This window comes from Cherax quadricarinatus, chromosome 37 (assembly GCF_038502225.1).
Source record: "Cherax quadricarinatus isolate ZL_2023a chromosome 37, ASM3850222v1, whole genome shotgun sequence".
In the NCBI taxonomy this organism is placed as follows: Eukaryota; Metazoa; Arthropoda; class Malacostraca; order Decapoda; family Parastacidae; genus Cherax; species Cherax quadricarinatus.
The window spans coordinates 2,025,992-2,047,058 of NC_091328.1; the positions used below are offsets into that span (position 1 = coordinate 2,025,992).

General features: G+C 45.8%; 1 protein-coding gene across 2 annotated transcripts in view; it reads left to right on the forward strand.

Moving 5' to 3' along the window:
• Nucleotides 1-21,067, forward strand: part of mAChR-A (muscarinic Acetylcholine Receptor, A-type) — a 346,594-nt gene that overhangs the window by 244,493 nt on the left and 81,034 nt on the right. For both annotated transcript variants that reach the window (XM_070091770.1, XM_070091771.1), the window contains exons 3-4: nucleotides 14,883-15,093; nucleotides 15,975-16,207. In XM_070091770.1, the coding sequence (XP_069947871.1) occupies nucleotides 14,893-15,093; nucleotides 15,975-16,207 (434 nt within the window). In that variant the 5' untranslated portion in view covers nucleotides 14,883-14,892. The remainder of the gene's footprint in view (nucleotides 1-14,882; nucleotides 15,094-15,974; nucleotides 16,208-21,067) is intronic.

The following is a 21,067-nucleotide window of genomic DNA, read 5'->3' on the forward strand; positions in this document are numbered from 1 at the left end:
ACAACTCACACACCTGCCTCAGGTAACACAACTCACACACCTGCCTCAGGTAACACAACTCACACACCTGTCACAGGTAACACAACTCACACACCTGTCACAGGTAACACAACTCACACACCTGCCTCAGGTAACACAACTCACACACCTGCCTCAGGTAACACAACTCACACACCTGCCTCAGGTAACACAACTCACACACCTGCCTCAGGTAACACAACTCACACACCTGTCACAGGTAACACAACTCACACACCTGTCACAGGTAACACAACTCACACACCTGCCTCAGGTAAGAACTTACACACCTGTCTCTCATTTCTTCTGCACATAACACCTGTTGAATTAACTCTGCTTCTGCACATCAGTGCACATCAGTGCACATCAGTGCACATCAGTGCACATCAGTGCACATAGGTACACATGATCTACTTCCCAATCTCATCCTTATAGCAGAACATAACATTCCTACCTCGTCTTTAATGACGTTAAATATCCAGGGGTAATACCCAAGGGTAATATCCAGGAGTAATATCCACATATATGTGTATATATATATATATATATATATATATATATATATATATATATATATATATATATATATATATATATATATATATATATATATATGTATATATATATATATATATATATATATATATATATATATATATATATATATATATATATATATATATATATATATATATATATATATATATATATATATATATATATATATATATAAATATATATATATATATATATATATATATATATATATAGAATTGATGAGGGGAAAAGGGTGAGTGGTGCACTTAGGAGTCTGTGGAGACAAAGAACTTTGTCCTTGGAGGCAAAGAGGGGAATGTATGAGAGTATAGTTTTACCAACACTCTTATATGGGTGTGAAGCGTGGGTGATGAATGTTGCAGCGAGGAGAAGGCTGGAGGCAGTGGAGATGTCATGTCTGAGGGCAATGTGTGGTGTGAATATAATGCAGAGAATTCGTAGTTTGGAAGTTAGGAGGAGGTGCGGGATTACCAAAACTGCTGTCCAGAGGGCTGAGGAAGGGTTGTTGAGGTGGTTCGGACATGTAGAGAGAATGGAGCGAAACAGAGTGACTTCAAGAGTGTATCAGTCTGTAGTGGAAGGAAGGCGGGGTAGGGGTCGGCCTAGGAAAGGTTGGAGGGAGGGGGTAAAGGAGGTTTTGTGTGTGAGGGGCTTGGACTTCCAGCAGGCATGCGTGAGCGTGTTTGATAGGAGTGAATGGAGACAAATGGTTTTTAATACTTGACGTGCTGTTGGAGTGTGAGCAAAGTAACATTTATGAAGGGGTCCTGGAGATGGGAAGTACAGTGTCTGCACTCTGAAGGAGGGGTGTTAATGTTGCAGTTTAAAAACTGTAGTGTAAAGCACCCTTCTGGCAAGACAGTGATGGAGTGAATGATGGTGAAAGTTTTTCTTTTTCGGGCCACCCTGCCTCGGTGGGAATCGGCCAGTGTGATAATAATATATATATATATATATATATATATATATATATATATATATATATATATATATATATATATATATATATATATATATATATATATATATATATATATATATATATGTGGGCCACCCAACGCCCACTCATGCCAAACCCCCTCCCCCGCCCCCAGCCCCCCTCTCCCCCGCCCCCAGCCCCCTCTCCCCCGCCTCCCCCCGGGGAAAAATAAGCCTAAATACCTACGTCAACATCTCTGGCTTATTCTCGTAACCACAGAATAATTTTAGGTAAAACTGGAGACAAATCCGCTTTCTCTCTTTCTCTGTTTTTTTGGGGGAATTTTGTCTGAGTCACCCAGGGAAAAATTTATGACAAATCTCACTGAGAAAAATGGAAAATGGAATATAGAATTATATTAAAATGAGAATTAGAGAGAGGGAGAGAGAGACAGTGAGAGACAGAGAGACATTGACAGAGAGAGAGACCGACAGTGAGAGAGAGAGAGACCGACAGTGAGAGAGAGAGACAGTGAGAGGGAGAGACAGACAGTGAGAGAAAGAGAGACAGTGAGAGAGAGAGAGAGACAGTGAGAGAGAGAGACAGTGAGAGGGAGAGACAGACAGTGAGAGAGAGAGAGACAGTGAGAGGGAGAGACAAACAATGAGAGAAAGAGAGACAGTGAGAGAGAGAGACAGTGAGAGAGAGAGAGACAATGAGAGAAAGAGAGACAGTGAGAGGGAGAGACAGACAGTGAGAGAAAGAGAGACAGTGAGAGAGAGAGACAGTGAGAGAGAGACAGACAATGAGAGAAAGAGAGACAGTGAGAGGGAGAGACAGACAGTGAGAGAAAGAGAGACAGTGAGAGAGAGAGACAGTGAGAGAGAGACAGACAATGAGAGAAAGAGAGACAGTGAGAGGGAGAGACAGACAGTGAGAGAAAGAGAGACAGTGAGAGAGAGAGACAGTGAGAGGGAGAGACAAACAATGAGAGAAAGAGAGACAGTGAGAGAGAGAGACAGTGAGAGAGAGAGAGAGACAGTGAGAGAGAGAGACAGTGAGAGAGAGAGAGAGACAGTGAGAGAGAGAGACAGTGAGAGAGAGAGAGAGACAGTGAGAGAGAGAGACAGTGAGAGGGAGAGACAAACAATGAGAGAAAGAGAGACAGTGAGAGAGAGAGACAGTGAGAGAGAGAGAGAGACAGTGAGAGAGAGAGACAGTGAGAGAGAGAGAGAGACAGTGAGAGAGAGAGACAGTGAGAGAGAGAGAGAGTGAGAGAGAGAGACAGTGAGAGAGAGAGACAGTGAGAGAGAGACAGACAATGAGAGAAAGAGAGACAGTGAGAGAGAGAGACAGTGAGAGAGAGAGAGAGACAGTGAGAGAGAGAGACAGTGAGAGAGAGAGAGACAGTGAGAGAGAGAGACAGTGAGAGAGAGAGACAGTGAGAGAGAGAGAGAGACAGTGAGAGAGAGAGACAGTGAGAGAGAGAGACAGTGAGAGAGAGAGAGAGAGACAGTGAGAGAGAGAGACAGTGAGAGAGAGAGACAGTGAGAGAGAGAGACAGTGAGAGAGAGAGAGAGAGAGACAGTGAGAGAGAGAGAGAGACAGTGAGAAAGAGAGACAGTGAGAGGGAGAGACAGTGAGAGAGAGAGAGAGACAGTGAGAGAGAGAGACAGTGAGAGAGAGAGAGAGAGAGACAGTGAGAGAGAGAGAGAGACAGTGAGAAAGAGAGACAGTGAGAGAGAGAGAGAGAGACAGTGAGAGAGAGAGAGAGACAGTGAGAGAGAGAGAGAGAGACAGTGAGAGAGAGAGAGAGACAGTGAGAAAGAGAGACAGTGAGAGAGAGAGAGAGACAGTGAGAGAGAGAGAGAGACAGTGAGAGAGAGAGACAGTGAGAGAGAGAGACAGTGAGAGAGAGAGAGAGACAGTGAGAGAGAGAGAGAGAGACAGTGAGAGAGAGAGAGAGACAGTGAGAAAGAGAGACAGTGAGAGAGAGAGAGAGACAGTGACATAATATGACAGGCAATAACATTTATGACCAGTCATCCTGTCAGAGTGCAGATCTTTTATCAGGGTTATTATTACAACCATTTTATAAGTATATAGTGATATATACAACATATGCACGAAGAATGGACTTATATACTGTAGACAGGTGAGGTGAAGCAGTAGTATGCAGCGTCACCTTGGACAAATCCACAAGTAGCAAAAGGCCAGGCCTATAGGCTTAAGCAAGTGTAAAATTCTTTATATCAAGATCTTTGCGTTCACGTTATAGAAAGAACGTGAGTACGTTATTTAACGTACAGAGAAAGATGACACAGTAATGTCTGTTAAGATAGATAGATTGAGAGTACGTTGAGGATTGGTAGGTGTATACGGGAATATACGGGAGTACTACTACCTCCTACAGTAAGAACTATCTACTACCTCCTACAGTAAGAACTATCTACTACCTCCTACAGTAAGAACTATCTACTACCTCCTACAGTAAGAACTATCTACTACCTCCTACAGTAAGAACTATCTACTACCTCCTACAGTAAGAACTATCTACTACCTCCTACAGTAAGAACTATCTACTACCTCCTACAGTAAGAACTATCTACTACCTCCTACAGTAAGAACTATCTACTACCTCCTACAGTAAGAACTACCTACTACCTCGTACAGTAAGAACTACCTACTACCTCCTACAGTAAGAACTATCTACTACCTCCTACAGTAAGAACTATCTACTACCTCCTACAGTAAGAACTATCTACTATCTCCTACAGTAAGAACTATCTACTACCTCCTACAGTAAGAACTATCTACTACCTCCTACAGTAAGAACTATCTACTACCTCCTACAGTAAGAACTATCTACTACCTCCTACAGTAAGAACAATCTACTACCTCCTACAGTAAGAACAATCTACTACCTCCTACAGTAAGAACTATCTACTACCTCCTACAGTAAGAACTATCTACTACCTCCTACAGTAAGAACAATCTACTACCTCCTACAGTAAGAACTATCTACTACCTCCTACAGTAAGAACTATCTACTACCTCCTACAGTAAGAACTATCTACTACCTCCTACAGTAAGAACTATCTACTACCTCCTACAGTAAGAACAATCTACTACCTCCTACAGTAAGAACAATCTACTACCTCCTACAGTAAGAACTATCTACTACCTCCTACAGTAAGAACTATCTACTACCTCCAACAGTAAGAACAATCTACTACCTCCTACAGTAAGAACTATCTACTACCTCCTACAGTAAGAACTATCTACTACCTCCTACAGTAAGAACAATCTACTACCTCCTACAGTAAGAACTATCTACTACCTCCTACAGTAAGAACTATCAACTACCTCCTACAGTAAGAACAATCTACTACCTCCTACAGTAAGAACTATCAACTACCTCCTACAGTAAGAACTATCTACTACCTCCTACAGTAAGAACTACCTACTACCTCCTACAGTAAGAACTATCAACTACCTCCTACAGTAAGAACAATCTACTACCTCCTACAGTAAGAACTATCAACTACATCCTACAGTAAGAACTATCTACTACCTCCTACAGTAAGAACTACCTACTACCTTCTACAGTAAGAACTATCTACTACCTCCTACTGTAAGAACTACCTACTACCTCCTACAGTAAGAACTATCTACTACCTCCTACAGTAAGAACTATCTACTACCTCCTACAGTAAGAACTATCTACTACCTCCTACAGTAAGAACAATCTACTACCTCCTACAGTAAGAACAATCTACTACCTCCTACAGTAAGAAATACCTACTACCTCCTACAGTAAGAACTATCAACTACATCCTACAGTAAGAACTATCTACTACCTCCTACAGTAAGAACAATCTACTACCTCCTACAGTAAGAACTATCTACTACCTCCTACAGTAAGAACTACCTACTACCTCCTACAGTAAGAACTATCTACTACCTCCTACAGTAAGAACTGTCTACTACCTCCTACAGTAAGAACTATCAACTACATCCTACAGTAAGAACTATCTACTACCTCCTACAGTAAGAACTACCTACTACCTCCTACAGTAAGAACTATCTACTACCTCCTACAGTAAGAACTATCTACTACCTCCTACAGTAAGAACTATCAACTACATCCTACAGTAAGAACAATCTACTACCTCCTACAGTAAGAACTACCTACTACCTCCTACAGTAAGAACTATCTACTACCTCCTACAGTAAGAACTATCTACTACGTCCTACAGTAAGAACTATCAACTACCTCCTACAGTAAGAACAATCTACTACCTCCTACAGTAAGAACAATCTACTACCTCCTACAGTAAGAACTATCTACTACCTCCTACAGTAAGAACTATCAACTACCTCTTACAGTAAGAACAATCTACTACCTCCTACAGTAAGAACAATCTACTACCTCCTACAGTAAGAACAATCTACTACCTCCTACAGTAAGAACTACCTACTACCTCCTACAGTAAGAACTATCTACTACCTCCTACAGTAAGAACTATCTACTACCTCCTACAGTAAGAACTATCTACTACCTCCTACAGTAAGAACTATCTACTACCTCCTACAGTAAGAACTATCTACTACCTCCTACAGTAAGAACAATCTACTACCTCCTACAGTAAGAACAATCTACTACCTCCTACAGTAAGAACAATCTACTACCTCCTACAGTAAGAACTACCTACTACCTCCTACAGTAAGAACTATCTACTACCTCCTACAGTAAGAACTATCTACTACCTCCTACAGTAAGAACTATCTACTACCTCCTACAGTAAGAACTATCTACTACCTCCTACAGTAAGAACTATCTACTACCTCCTACAGTAAGAACAATCTACTACCTCCTACAGTAAGAACTATCTACTACCTCCTACAGTAAGAACTATCTACTACCTCCTACAGTAAGAACTATCTACTACCTCCTACAGTAAGAACTATCTACTACCTCCTACAGTAAGAACTATCAACTACCTCCTACAGTAAGAACAATCTACTACCTCCTACAGTAAGAACTATCAACTACATCCTACAGTAAGAACTATCTACTACCTCCTACAGTAAGAACTATCAACTACATCCTACAGTAAGAACTATCTACTACCTCCTACAGTAAGAACTACCTACTACCTCCTACAGTAAGAACTATCTACTACCTCCTACAGTAAGAACAATCTACTACCTCCTACAGTAAGAACTATCAACTACCTCCTACAGTAAGAACTATCTACTACCTCCTACAGTAAGAACTATCTACTACCTCCTACAGTAAGAACTATCTACTACCTCCTACAGTAAGAACTATCTACTACCTCCTACAGTAAGAACAATCTACTACCTCCTACAGTAAGAACAATCTACTACCTCCTACAGTAAGAACAATCTACTACCTCCTACAGTAAGAACTACCTACTACCTCCTACAGTAAGAACTATCTACTACCTCCTACAGTAAGAACTATCTACTACCTCCTACAGTAAGAACTATCAACTACCTCCTACAGTAAGAACAATCTACTACCTCCTACAGTAAGAACTATCAACTACATCCTACAGTAAGAACTATCTACTACCTCCTAGAGTAAGAACTACCTACTACCTCCTACAGAAAGAACTATCTACTACCTCCTACAGTAAGAACTACCTACTACCTCCTACAGTAAGAACTATCTACTACCTCCTACAGTAAGAACTATCTACTACCTCCTACAGTAAGAACTATCTACTACCTCCTACAGTAAGAACAATCTACTACCTCCTACAGTAAGAACAATCTACTACCTCCTACAGTAAGAACTACCTACTACCTCCTACAGTAAGAACTATCAACTACATCCTACAGTAAGAACTATCTACTACCTCCTACAGTAAGAACAATCTACTACCTCCTACAGTAAGAACTATCTACTACCTCCTACAGTAAGAACTACCTACTACCTCCTACAGTAAGAACTATCTACTACCTCCTACAGTAAGAACTGTCTACTACCTCCTACAGTAAGAACTATCAACTACATCCTACAGTAAGAACTATCTACTACCTCCTACAGTAAGAACTACCTACTACCTCCTACAGTAAGAACTATCTACTACCTCCTACAGTAAGAACTATCTACTACCTCCTACAGTAAGAACTATCAACTACATCCTACAGTAAGAACAATCTACTACCTCCTACAGTAAGAACTACCTACTACCTCCTACAGTAAGAACTATCTACTACCTCCTACAGTAAGAACTATCTACTACCTCCTACAGTAAAAACTATCAACTACCTCCTACAGTAAGAACAATCTACTACCTCCTACAGTAAGAACAATCTACTACCTCCTACAGTAAGAACTATCTACTACCTCCTACAGTAAGAACTATCTACTACCTCCTACAGTAAGAACTATCAACTACCTCCTACAGTAAGAACAATCTACTACCTCCTACAGTAAGAACAATCTACTACCTCCTACAGTAAGAACAATCTATTACCTCCTACAGTAAGAACTACCTACTACCTCCTACAGTAAGAACTATCTACTACATCCTACAGTAAGAACTATCTACTACCTGCTACAGTAAGAACTATCTACTACCTCCTACAGTAAGAACTATCTACTACCTCCTACAGTAAGAACTATCTACTACCTCCTACAGTAAGAACAATCTACTACCTCCTACAGTAAGAACAATCTACTACCTCCTACAGTAAGAACAATCTACTACCTCCTACAGTAAGAACTACCTACTACCTCCTACAGTAAGAACTATCTACTACCTCCTACAGTAAGAACTATCTACTACCTCCTACAGTAAGAACTATCTACTACCTCCTACAGCAAGAACTATCTACTACCTCCTACAGTAAGAACTATCTACTACCTCCTACAGTAAGAACAATCTACTACCTCCTACAGTAAGAACTATCTACTACCTCCTACAGTAAGAACTATCTACTACCTCCTACAGTAAGAACTATCTACTACCTCCTACAGTAAGAACTATCTACTACCTCCTACAGTAAGAACTATCAACTACCTCCTACAGTAAGAACAATCTACTACCTCCTACAGTAAGAACTATCAACTACATCCTACAGTAAGAACTATCTACTACCTCCTACAGTAAGAACTATCAACTACATCCTACAGTAAGAACTATCTATTACCTCCTACAGTAAGAACTACCTACTACCTCCTACAGTAAGAACTATCTACTACCTCCTACAGTAAGAACAATCTACTACCTCCTACAGTAAGAACTATCAACTACCTCCTACAGTAAGAACTATCTACTACCTCCTACAGTAAGAACTATCTACTACCTCCTACAGTAAGAACAATCTACTACCTCCTACAGTAAGAACAATCTACTACCTCCTACAGTAAGAACTATCTACTACCTCCTACAGTAAGAACTATCTACTACCTCCTACAGTAAGAACTACCTACTACCTCCTACAGTAAGAACTGTCTACTACCTCTTACAGTAAGAACTATCAACTACCTCCTACAGTAAGAACTATCTACTACCTCCTACAGTAAGAACTATCTACTACCTCCTACAGTAAGAACTATCTACTACCTCCTACAGTAAGAACTATCTACTACCTCCTACAGTAAGAACTATCTACTACCTCCTACAGTAAGAACTGTCTACTACCTCCTACAGTAAGAACTATCAACTACCTCCTACAGTAAGAACTATCTACTACCTCCTACAGTAAGAACTATCTACTACCTCCTACAGTAAGAACTGTCTACTACCTCCTACAGTAAGAACTATCAACTACCTCCTACAGTAAGAACTACATACTACCTCCTACAGTAAGAACTGTCTACTACCTCCTACAGTAAGAACTATCAACTACCTCCTACAGTAAGAACTATCTACTACCTCCTACAGTAAGAACTACCTAATACCTCCTACAGTAAGAACTATCTACTACCTCCTACAGTAAGAACTGTCTACTACCTCCTACAGTAAGAACTATCAACTACCTCCTACAGTAAGAACTACCTACTACCTCCTACAGTAAGAACTGTCTACTACCTCCTACAGTAAGAACTACCTATTACCTCCTACAGTAAGAACTGTCTACTACCTCCTACAGTAAGAACTATCTACTACCTCCTACAGTAAGAACTATCAACTACCTCCTACAGTAAGAACTGTCTACTACCTCCTACAGTAAGAACTGTCTACTACCTCCTACAGTAAGAACTATCAACTACCTCCTACAGTAAGAACTATCTACTACCTCCTACAGTAAGAACTGTCTACTACCTCCTACAGTATGAACTATCAACTACCTCCTACAGTAAGAACTATCTACTACCTCCTACAGTAAGAACTATCTACTACCTCCTACAGTAAGAACTATCAACTACCTCCTACAGTAAGAACTGTCTACTACCTCCTACAGTAAAAACTGTCTACTACCTCCTACAGTAAGAACTATCAACTACCTCCTACAGTAAGAACTATCTACTACCTCCTACAGTAAGAGCTACCTACTACCTCCTACAGTAAGAACTGTCTACTACCTCCTACAGTAAGAACTATCAACTACCTCCTACAGTAAGAACTATCTACTACCTCCTACAGTAAGAACAATCTACTACCTCCTACAGTAAGAACTATCAACTACCTCCTACAGTAAGAACTATCAACTACCTCCTACAGTAAGAACTATCTACTACCTCCTACAGTAAGAACAATCTACTACCTCCTACAGTATGAACTATCAACTACCTCCTACAGTAAGAACTATCTACTACCTCCTACAGTAAGAACAATCTACTACCTCCTACAGTAAGAACTATCAACTACCTCCTACAGTAAGAACTATCTACTACCTCCTACAGTAAGAACTATCTACTACCTCCTACAGTAAGAACTATCTACTACCTCCTACAGTAAGAACTATCTACTACCTCCTACAGTAAGAACTATCCTGAATTATCCAGGCAGGGTAGTCAACTTAACATTAACTTCACCACATTATATGTAAAGTTAACAAAAAATTGTATCTTACATAAATATATGAGTAGGGAATAACTGTGAGTGGGATAGGCCTACCTAATATGGCCCAGAAGGCCTACCCAAGTACTCTTGTATCGTGTTCCAGACTGTGGTTGCAAGGGTCGACTGGCGTGTGTGTATGTGTGTACTCACCGATTTGTACTCACCGATTTGTGGTTGCAGGGGTCGAGTCCTAGCTCCTGGCCCCGCCTCTTCACCGGTTGCTACTAGGCCCTCTCTCTCCCCGCTCCATGAGCTTTATCAAACCTCGTCTTAAAACTGTGTATGGTTCCTTCCTCCACTACGTCATTTTCTAGGCTATTCCACGGCCTTACAACTCTATGACTGAAGAAATACTTCCTACTATCTCTCTGACTCATTTGTGTCTTCAACTTCCAATTGTGGCCTCTTGTTTCTGTGTCCCCTCCCTGGAACATCCTGTCTTTGTCCACCTTGTCTATTCCACGCAGTATTTTATATGTCGTTATCATGTCTCCCCTGACCCTCCTGTCCTCCAGTGTGGTCAGGCCGATTTCCCTTAATCTTTCCTCATAGGACATTCCCCTTAGCTCTGGAACTAACCTTGTCGCAAACCTTTGTACTTTCTCTAGTTTCTTGACGTGCTTTATCAAGTGCGGGTTCCAAACAGGTGCTGCATACTCCAGTATGGGCCTGACATACACGGTGTACAGTGTCTTGAATGATTCCTTACTAAGGTATCGGAATGCTGTTCTCAGGTTTGCCAGGCGCCCATATGCTGCAGCAGTTATCTGATTGATGTGTGCTTCCGGAGACATGCTCGGTATTATACTCACCCCAAGATCTTTCTCCTTGAGTGAGGTTTGCAGTCTTTGGCCACCTAGCCTATACTCTGTCTGTGGTCTTCTGTGCCCCTCCCCCATCTTCATGACTTTGCATTTGGCAGGATTAAATTCGAGAAGCCATTTGCTGGACCAGGTGTCCAGTCTGTCCAGGTCTCTTTGAAGTCCTGCCTGGTCCTCATCAGATTTAATTCTCCTCATTAACTTCACATCATCTGCAAACAGGGACACTTCTGAGTCTAACCCTTCCGTCATGTCGTTCACATATACCAAAAATAGCACTGGTCCTAGGACCGACCCCTGTGGGACCCCGCTCGTCACAGGTGCCCACTGTGATACATCATTACGTACCATGACTCGTTGTTGCCTCCCTGTCAGGTATTCTCTGATCCATTGCAGTGCCCTTCCTGTTATATGCGCCTGGTGCTCTAGCTTCTGCACTAATCTCTTGTGAGGAACTGTGTCAAAGGCCTTCTTGCAGTCCAAGAAGATGCAATCAACCCACCCCTCTCTCTCTTGTCTTACTTCTGTTATTTTATCATAAAACTCCAGAAGGTTTGTGACACAGGATTTGCCTTCCGTGAATCCGTGCTGGTTGGCATTTATACTCCTGTTCCGTTCCAGGTGCTCCACCACTCTCCTCCTGATAATCTTCTCCATAATTTTGCATACTATACACGTCAATGACACAGGTCTATAGTTTAGTGCCTCTTTTCTGTCTCCTTTTTTAAAAATGGGAACTACATTTGCCGTCTTCCATACCTCAGGTAGTTGCCCAGTTTCCAGGGATGTGTTGAAGATTGTGGTAAGTGGCACGCACAATATATCTGCTCCCTCTCTAAGGACCCACGGGGAGATGTTGTCTGGTCCCATTGCCTTTGAGGTATCGATGTCCCTTAGCAGTTTCTTCACCTCCTCCTCATCTGTATGTATGTCGTCCAACACTTGTTGGTGTATTCCTTGCTGGTGTCCCCGTCTGGTCTGTCCCCCCAGAGTCCTTCCTGTCTCTACTGTAAATACTTCCTTAAATCTCTTGTTTAGCTCCTCACATACCTCTTGATCGTTTCTTGTGAGTTCTCCACCTTCTTTCCTCAGCCTTATCACCTGGTCCTTGACTGTTGTCTTCCTCCTAATGTGGCTATACAGCAGTTTCGGGTCAGATTTGACTTTCGATGCTATGTCGTTTTCATACTGTCGCTGGGCCTCCCTCCTTATCTGTGCATACTCGTTTCTGGCTCTTCTACTAATCTCCTTGTTTTCCTGGGTCCTATGCCTCCTGTACCTTTTCCATTCTCTGTTGCACTTAGTTTTTGCCTCCCTACACCTTCGGGTAAACCAAGGACTCGTTTTGGTCTTCCTATTATTTCCGTTTCCCTTGGGAACAAAACTTTCCTCTGCCTCCTTGCACTTTGTTGCCACATATTCCATCATCTCGTTTACTGATTTTCCTACCATTTCTCTGTCCCACTGAACCTCCTGCAGGAAGTTTCTCATACCTGTGTAGTCCCCCCTTTTATAGTTTGGCCTGTCCCCTTCAGTTCCTGTTACCTTCTCCACTTGTAACTCTACTATATAGTCAAAACTCAGAACCACATGATCGCTAGCTCCAAGGGGCCTCTCATAAGTGATGTCCTCAATGTCTGAACTGCTCAGGGTGAACACAAGATCCAGTCTTGCTGGCTCATCCTCCCCTCTCACTCTGGTTGTGTCCCTGACATGTTGATGCATGAGGTTTTCAAGTACCACATCCATCATCTTGGCTCTCCATGTTTCGGGACCCCCATGTGGCTCCAGGTTTTCCCAGTCGATCTCCCTGTGGTTGAAATCGCCCATTACCAGTAACTTTGCTCTGCTCGAGTGAGCTCTTCTTGCCACCTCAGCCAGTGTGTCCACCATCACCCTGTTGTTTTCTTCGTACTCTTCTCTTGGCCTCCTGCAGTTCTGTGGTGGGTTATACATCACTCCAATGACTACTTTATATTCTCCGGACTGAATTGTACCTACAATGTAGTCTCTTTCTCCAATCATGTCCATGCCTTCCATTTCCTCAAATCCCCATCGGTGTTTTATGAGCAGTGCAACCCCTCCTCCCCCTCTACTCCTTCTATCTTTCCTCAGGATCTGATATCCTGTTGGGAAGATTGTGTCTGTTATTGTCTCAGCGAGTTTTGTTTCTGTGACTGCTATGATGTCTGGGGATTTTTCACTGATTCTTTCATTCCACTCCTCATGTTTATTCATTATTCCATCCGCGTTTGTGTACCAAACCTTTAGCTTCTTTTCTATCATTGTGGTCATGCCAGAATATTGGGGTTGGGGGAGCGAGAGCCTTGGTGGGGGCCTATATGGGGCTGTGGTGTAGGTGGGGTTTGTGTTGATGGGGGTGGGGTCAGAATGCCCATAAGGGACAGCTGTTGGGGTGAGGTTTGTGATATGGGGATTGGTGGCAGAGGGAACAGTGAGTGGGTTGTAGTATAGGTTGCTCAGTTGCGTTGGGAATGTCGCGGGTGGAGTCTTTTGGTGGGAGATTCTGTGGGGTGTGTTTGCCCTTCCTCCTGTGTCTGGGTCCTGCTCATTTTCATTGCTTCTCGTTCCTCCTTGCGTCTCTGTACCCTCTCTTTCAGTGTAGTCCTTTCTTCTTGTGTTCTGTCGCGGTCGAGGTATATCCTCTGGTACCCCTCTTTGTCCCTCAGTCTTGCTTTCTCTTGCAGAATCCTGGTTCGAACTGATTCTTCCTTGAAAGTTACTCTGACAGGCCGTATCCTTCCACTCGCAAACCACCCAATTCTCTGAAAATTTGTCACCTGGGTCATATTGCCCTCCCCTATTGTTTTCATGATGCCTTCAATCATTTTTTTCTCCTCCTGTTTTATTTCTTCAAAGTTGGCCCCCTTGGCTTCTTGGAGCCCGTACACAAAAACTGACCTCGCCCTTTCCTCCTCCCACTGAGTCTCCATCTGCGTCCTCTGAGGCATTTTATTTCCTTCCATTGACATGTTCTTGCCTTCAGTCCCTGTCATATCTGAAACTTCTATTCTCAGTGGACTGTCTTTCCTGACCAGCTGTCCCTTGCTACTGCAGTTGGCTGTTAGAATCTCTGCATATAGCATACCTTCATTGTCTTCGGACCTGTCGTTTGATCTTAGTGTGCTCGTCGTCTTTTCCCTGGCCCCACGTGGGTCTGATAGGGCCTTCATGTTCGGCATGTCTCCGTTGTTGCTTACCATCCCCTTGTCTTCGCCTGACTTTGAATTTCCTGATGTCACACCTGAATTGTCATTTGTCTCTCTAATCTGTTTCAGGCTTTGCAGTTTCTCTTCTAAGCACTGTATCCTAGCTTCTGCTGCTAAGACCTGTACTTCCCACTTCCTGCACTCTTCAGCTATCCGCTGTGTGTGTGTGTGTGTGTGTGTGTGTGTGTGTGTGTGTGTGTGTGTGTGTGTGTGTGTGTGTGTGTGTGTGTGACTGGCTCAGTGTGGGCCCCAGTAGGCTCTACATTAACCCGTGTCGCACCTACCTCAGGTGCGACGGTATGGCGGAGGAGGAAGCTGGGGTCTTCCCATACTACCGCGTTGTATTCAACACATCCGACTACCATGATGCATACGACGAGTTGCAGCGTCTGTCGGACGAGGTGCTCACACGTCTGGCCAGCAGCAGTACGACCACTGACGCAGACGACCCTCTCCTACCCGCACACGACCTCCAACACCCGCCCACAACGTTACAAGAGGTAAGCTATAAGTAGCACATGTGTGCAGTACATGTTTGCAATACATATGTGTAATACATGTGTGCAATACATGTGTACAACATATGTGTGTAGCACACGTGTACAACATATATGTTCCCCTCACTCTCAAGTTCCCCTCACTCTCAAGTTCCCCTCACTCTCAAGTTCCCCTCACTCTCAAGTTCCCCTCACTCTCAAGTTCCTCTCACTCTCAAGTTCCCCTCACTCTCAAGTTCCCCTTACTCTCAAGTTCCCCTCACTCTCAAGTTCCCCTCACTCTCAAGTTCCCCTCACTCTCAAGTTCCCCTCACTCTCAAGTTCCCCTCACTCTCAAGTTCCCCTCACTCTCAAGTTCCCCTCACTCTCAAGTTCCCCTCACTCTCAAGTTCCCCTCACTCTCAAGTTCCCCTTACTCTCAAGTTCCCCTCATTCTCAAGTTCCCCTCACTCTCAAGTTCCCCTCACTCTCAAGTTCCCCTCACTCTCAAGTTCCCCTCACTCTCAAGTTCCCCTCACTCTCAAGTTCCCCTCACTCTCAAGTTCCCCTCACTCTCAAGTTCCCCTCACTCTCAAGTTCCCCTCACTCTCAAGTTCCCCTCACTCTCAAGTTCCCCTCACTCTCAAGTTCCCCTCACTCTCAAGTTCCCCTCACTCTCAAGTTCCCCTCACTCTCAAGTTCCCCTCACTCTCAAGTTCCCCTTACTCTCAAGTTCCCCTCATTCTCAAGTTCCCCTCACTCTCAAGTTCCCCTCACTCTCAAGTTCCCCTCACTCTCAAGTTCCCCTCACTCTCAAGTTCCCCTCACTCTCAAGTTCCCCTCACTCACAAGTTCCCCTCACTCTCAAGTTCCCCTCACTCTCAAGTTCCCCTCGCTCTCCCCAGGCGTCGACTTCCCCTCTCTCCCTGGTCTACAACCTGACCAGCGGACTCGACCTGGGACTCAACTGGTCGAGTCCGCCCCTTGTGCCTTGTGTCGACATCTCCAGCGCCGCCGCTAACTGCTCCAGCGTCTTCGACCTCGACAGTCTACCGCTCGACCTCCTCAACGGGTCCTCATCCTCAGGACCCACCTTCGGTGTCGACTTCAACGGGTCTTTAGACGCCCTCGGCGATGGGTAAGTAGACGGTCGACACGAATATTCGACCTATTATATGTTTGAATCGACTTGTGCAATGCCGATAGGTGGACATTTTGAGTGCTGGTCGACACTTTGAGTGCTGGTCGACACTTTGAGTGCTTGTCGACACTTTGAGTGCTGGTCGACACTGTGAGTGCTGGTCGACACTTTGAGTGCTGGTCGACTCTTTGAGTGCTGGTCGACACTTTGAGTGCTGGTCGACACTTTGAGTGCTGGTAGACACTTTGAGTGCTGGTCGACACTGTGAGTGCTGGTCGACACTTTGAGTGCTGGTCGACACTTTGAGTGCTGGTCGACTCTTTGAGTGCTGGTCGACACTTTGAGTGCTGGTCGACACTTTGAGTGCTGGTAGACACTTTGAGTGCTGGTCGACACTGTGAGTGCTGGTCGACACTTTGAGTGCTGGTCGACACTTTGAGTGCTGGTCGACACTTTGAGTGCTGGTCGACACTTTGAGTGCTGGTCGACACTTTGAGTGCTGGTCGACACTTTGAGTGCTGGTCGACACTTTGAGTGCTGGTCGACACTTTGAGCGCTGGTGGACACTTTGAGTGCTGGTGGACACTTTGAGTGCTGGTCGACACTTTGAGTGCTGGTCGACACTGTGAGTGCTGGTCGACACTGTGAGTGCTGGTCGACACTTTGAGTGCTGGTCGACACTTTGAGTGCTGGTCGACACTTTGAGTGCTGGTCGACACTGTGAGGGCTGGTCGACACTTTGAGTGCTGGTCGACACTTTGAGTGCTGGTCGACACTTTGAGTGCTGGTCGACACTGTGAGTGCTGGTCGACACTGTGAGTGCTGGTCGACACTTTGAGTGCTGGTCGACACTTTGAGTGCTGGTCGACACTTTGAGTGCTGGTCGACACTTTGAGTGCTGGTCAACACTTTGAGTGCTGGTCGACACTGTGAGTGCTGGTCGACACTGTGAGTGCTGGTCGACACTTTGAGTGCTGGTCGACACTTTGAGTGCTGGTCGACACTTTGAGTGCTGGTCGACACTTTGAGTGCTGGTCGACACTTTGAGTGCTGGTCGACACTTTGAGTGCTGGTCGACACTTTGAGTGCTGGTCGACACTTTGAGTGCTGGTCGACACTTTGAGTGCTGGTCGACACTTTGAGTGCTGGTCGACACTTTGAGTGCTGGTCGACACTTTGAGTGCTGGTCGACACTTTGAGTGCTGGTCAACACTTTGAGTGCTGGTCGACACTGTGAGTGCTGGTCGACACTGTGAGTGCTGGTCGACACTTTGAGTGCTGGTCGACACTTTGAGTGCTGGTCGACACTGTGAGTGCTGGTCGACACTTTGAGTGCTGGTCGACACTTTGAGTGCTGGTCGACACTTTGAGTGCTGGTCGACACTTTGAGTGCTGGTCGACACTGTGAGTGCTGGTCGACACTTTGAGTGCTGGTCGACACTGTGAGTGCTGGTCGACACTTTGAGTGCTGGTCGACACTTTGAGTGCTGGTCGACACTGTGAGTGCTGGTCGACACTGTGAGTGCTGGTCGACACTGTGAGTGCTGGTCGACACTGTGAGTGCTGGTCAACACTTTGAGTGCTGGTCAACACTGTGAGTGCTGGTCAACACTGTGAGTGCTGGTCGACACTTTGAGTGCTGGTCGACACTTTGAGTGCTGGTCAACACTGTGAGTGCTGGTCAACACTGTGAGTGCTGGTCAACACTGTGAGTGCTGGTCAACACTGTGAGTGCTGGTCAACACTGTGAGTGCTGGTCAACACTGTGAGTGCTGGTCAACACTGTGAGTGCTGGTCAACACTGTGAGTGCTGGTCAACACTGTGAGTGCTGGTCAACACTGTGAGTGCTGGTCAACACTGTGAGTGCTGGTCAACACTGTGAGTGCTGGTCGACACTTTGAGTGCTGGTCAACACTGTGAGTGCTGGTCAACACTGTGAGTGCTGGTCAACACTGTGAGTGCTGGTCGACACTGTGAGTGCTGGTCGACACTGTGAGTGCTGGTCGACACTGTGAGTGCTGGTCGACACTGTGAGTGCTGGTCAACACTGTGAGTGCTGGTCAACACTGTGAGTGCTGGTCAACACTTTGAGTGCTGGTCAACACTGTGAGTGCTGGTCAACACTGTGAGTGCTGGTCAACACTGTGAGTGCTGGTCAACACTGTGAGTGCTGGTCGACACTGTGAGTGCTGGTCGACACTGTGAGTGCTGGTCAACACTGTGAGTGCTGGTCAACACTTTGAGTGCTGGTCAACACTGTGAGTGCTGGTCAACACTGTGAGTGCTGGTCAACACTGTGAGTGCTGGTCAACACTGTGAGTGCTGGTCGACACTGTGAGTGCTGGTCGACACTGTGAGTGCTGGTCAACACTGTGAGTGCTGGTCAACACTTTGAGTGCTGGTCAACACTGTGAGTGCTGGTCAACACTGTGAGTGCTGGTCAACACTGTGAGTGCTGGTCAACACTGTGAGTGCTGGTCGACACTGTGAGTGCTGGTCGACACTTTGAGTGCTGGTCAACACTGTGAGTGCTGGTCAACACTGTGAGTGCTGGTCAACACTGTGAGTGCTGGTCAACACTGTGAGTGCTGGTCAACACTGTGAGTGCTGGTCAACACTGTGAGTGCTGGTCAACACTTTGAGTGCTGGTCAACACTGTGAGTGCTGGTCGACACTGTGAGTGCTGGTCAACACTGTGAGTGCTGGTCGACACTGTGAGTGCTGGTCGACACTTTGAGTGCTGGTCAACACTGTGACTGCTGGTCAACACTGTGAGTGCTGGTCAACACTGTGAGTGCTGGTCAACACTGTGAGTGCTGGTCAACACTGTGAGTGCTGGTCAACACTGTGAGTGCTGGTCAACACTGTGAGTGCTGGTCAACACTGTGAGTGCTGGTCAACACTGTGAGTGCTGGTCAACACTGTGAGTGCTGGTCGACACTGTGAGTGCTGGTCAACACTGTGAGTGCTGGTCAACACTGTGAGTGCTGGTCAACACTGTGAGTGCTGGTCGACACTGTGAGTGCTGGTCAACACTGTGAGTGCTGGTCAACACTGTGAGTGCTGGTCAACACTGTGAGTGCTGGTCAACACTGTGAGTGCTGGTCAACACTGTGAGTGCTGGTCAACACTGTGAGTGCTGGTCAACACTGTGAGTGCTGGTCAACACTGTGAGTGCTGGTCAACACTGTGAGTGCTGGTCAACACTTTGAGTGCTGGTCAACACTGTGAGTGCTGGTCAACACTGTGAGTGCTGGTCGACACTGTGAGTGCTGGTCAACACTGTGAGTGCTGGTCAACACTGTGAGTGCTGGTCGACACTGTGAGTGCTGGTCGACACTGTGAGTGCTGGTCGACACTGTGAGTGCTGGTCGACACTGTGAGTGCTGGTCGACACTGTGAGTGCTGGTCGACACTGTGAGTGCTGGTCAACACTGTGAGTGCTGGTCGACACTGTGAGTGCTGGTCGACACTGTGAGTGCTGGTCGACACTGTGAGTGCTGGTCGACACTGTGAGTGCTGGTCAACACTGTGAGTGCTGGTCGACACTGTGAGTGCTGGTCAACACTGTGAGTGCTGGTCGACACTGTGAGTGCTGGTCGACACTGTGAGTGCTGGTCAACACTGTGAGTGCTGGTCGACACTGTGAGTGCTGGTCAACACTGTGAGTGCTGGTCAACACTGTGAGTGCTGGTCGACACTGTGAGTGCTGGTCAACACTGTGAGTGCTGGTCGACACTGTGAGTGCTGGTCAACACTGTGAGTGCTGGTCGACACTGTGAGTGCTGGTCAACACTGTGAGTGCTGGTCGACACTGTGAGTGCTGGTCGACACTGTGAGTGCTGGTCAACACTGTGAGTGCTGGTCGACACTGTGAGTGCTGGTCAACACTGTGAGTGCTGGTCGACACTGTGAGTGCTGGTCGACACTGTGAGTGCTGGTCAACACTGTGAGTGCTGGTCGACACTGTGAGTGCTGGTCAACACTGTGAGTGCTGGTCAACACTGTGAGTGCTGGTCGACACTGTGAGTGCTGGTCAACACTGTGAGTGCTGGTCGACACTGTGAGTGCTGGTCGACACTGTGAGTGCTGGTCGACACTGTGAGTGCTGGTCAACACTGTGAGTGCTGGTCGACACTGTGAGTGCTGGTCAACACTGTGAGTGCTGGTCAACACTGTGAGTGCTGGTCGACACTGTGAGTGCTGGTCAACACTGTGAGTGCTGGTCAACACTGTGAGTGCTGGTCAACACTGTGAGTGCTGGTCAACACTGTGAGTGCTGGTCAACACTGTGAGTGCTGGTCAACACTGTGAGTGCTGGTCAACACTGTGAGTGCTGGTCAACACTGTGAGTGCTGGTCGACACTGTGAGTGCTGGTCAACACTGTGAGTGCTGGTCGACACTGTGAGTGCTGGTCAACACTGTGAGTGCTGGTCGACACTGTGAGTGCTGGTCAACACTGTGAGTGCTGGTCGACACTGTGAGTGCTGGTCGACACTGTGAGTGCTGGTCAACACTGTGAGTGCTGGTCAACACTGTGAGTGCTGGTCAACACTGTGAGTGCTGGTCAACACTGTGAGTGCTGGTCAACACTGTGAGTGCTGGTCAACACTGTGAGTGCTGGTCGACACTGTGAATGCTGGTCGACACTGTGAGTGCTGGTCAACACTGTGAGTGCTGGTCAACACTGTGAGTGCTGGTCGACACTGTGAGTGCTGGTCGACACTGTGAGTGCTGGTCAACACTGTGAGTGCTGGTCGACACTGTGAGTGCTGGTCAACACTGTGAGTGCTGGTCAACACTGTGAGTGCTGGTCGACACTGTGAGTGCTGGTCAACACTGTGAGTGCTGGTCG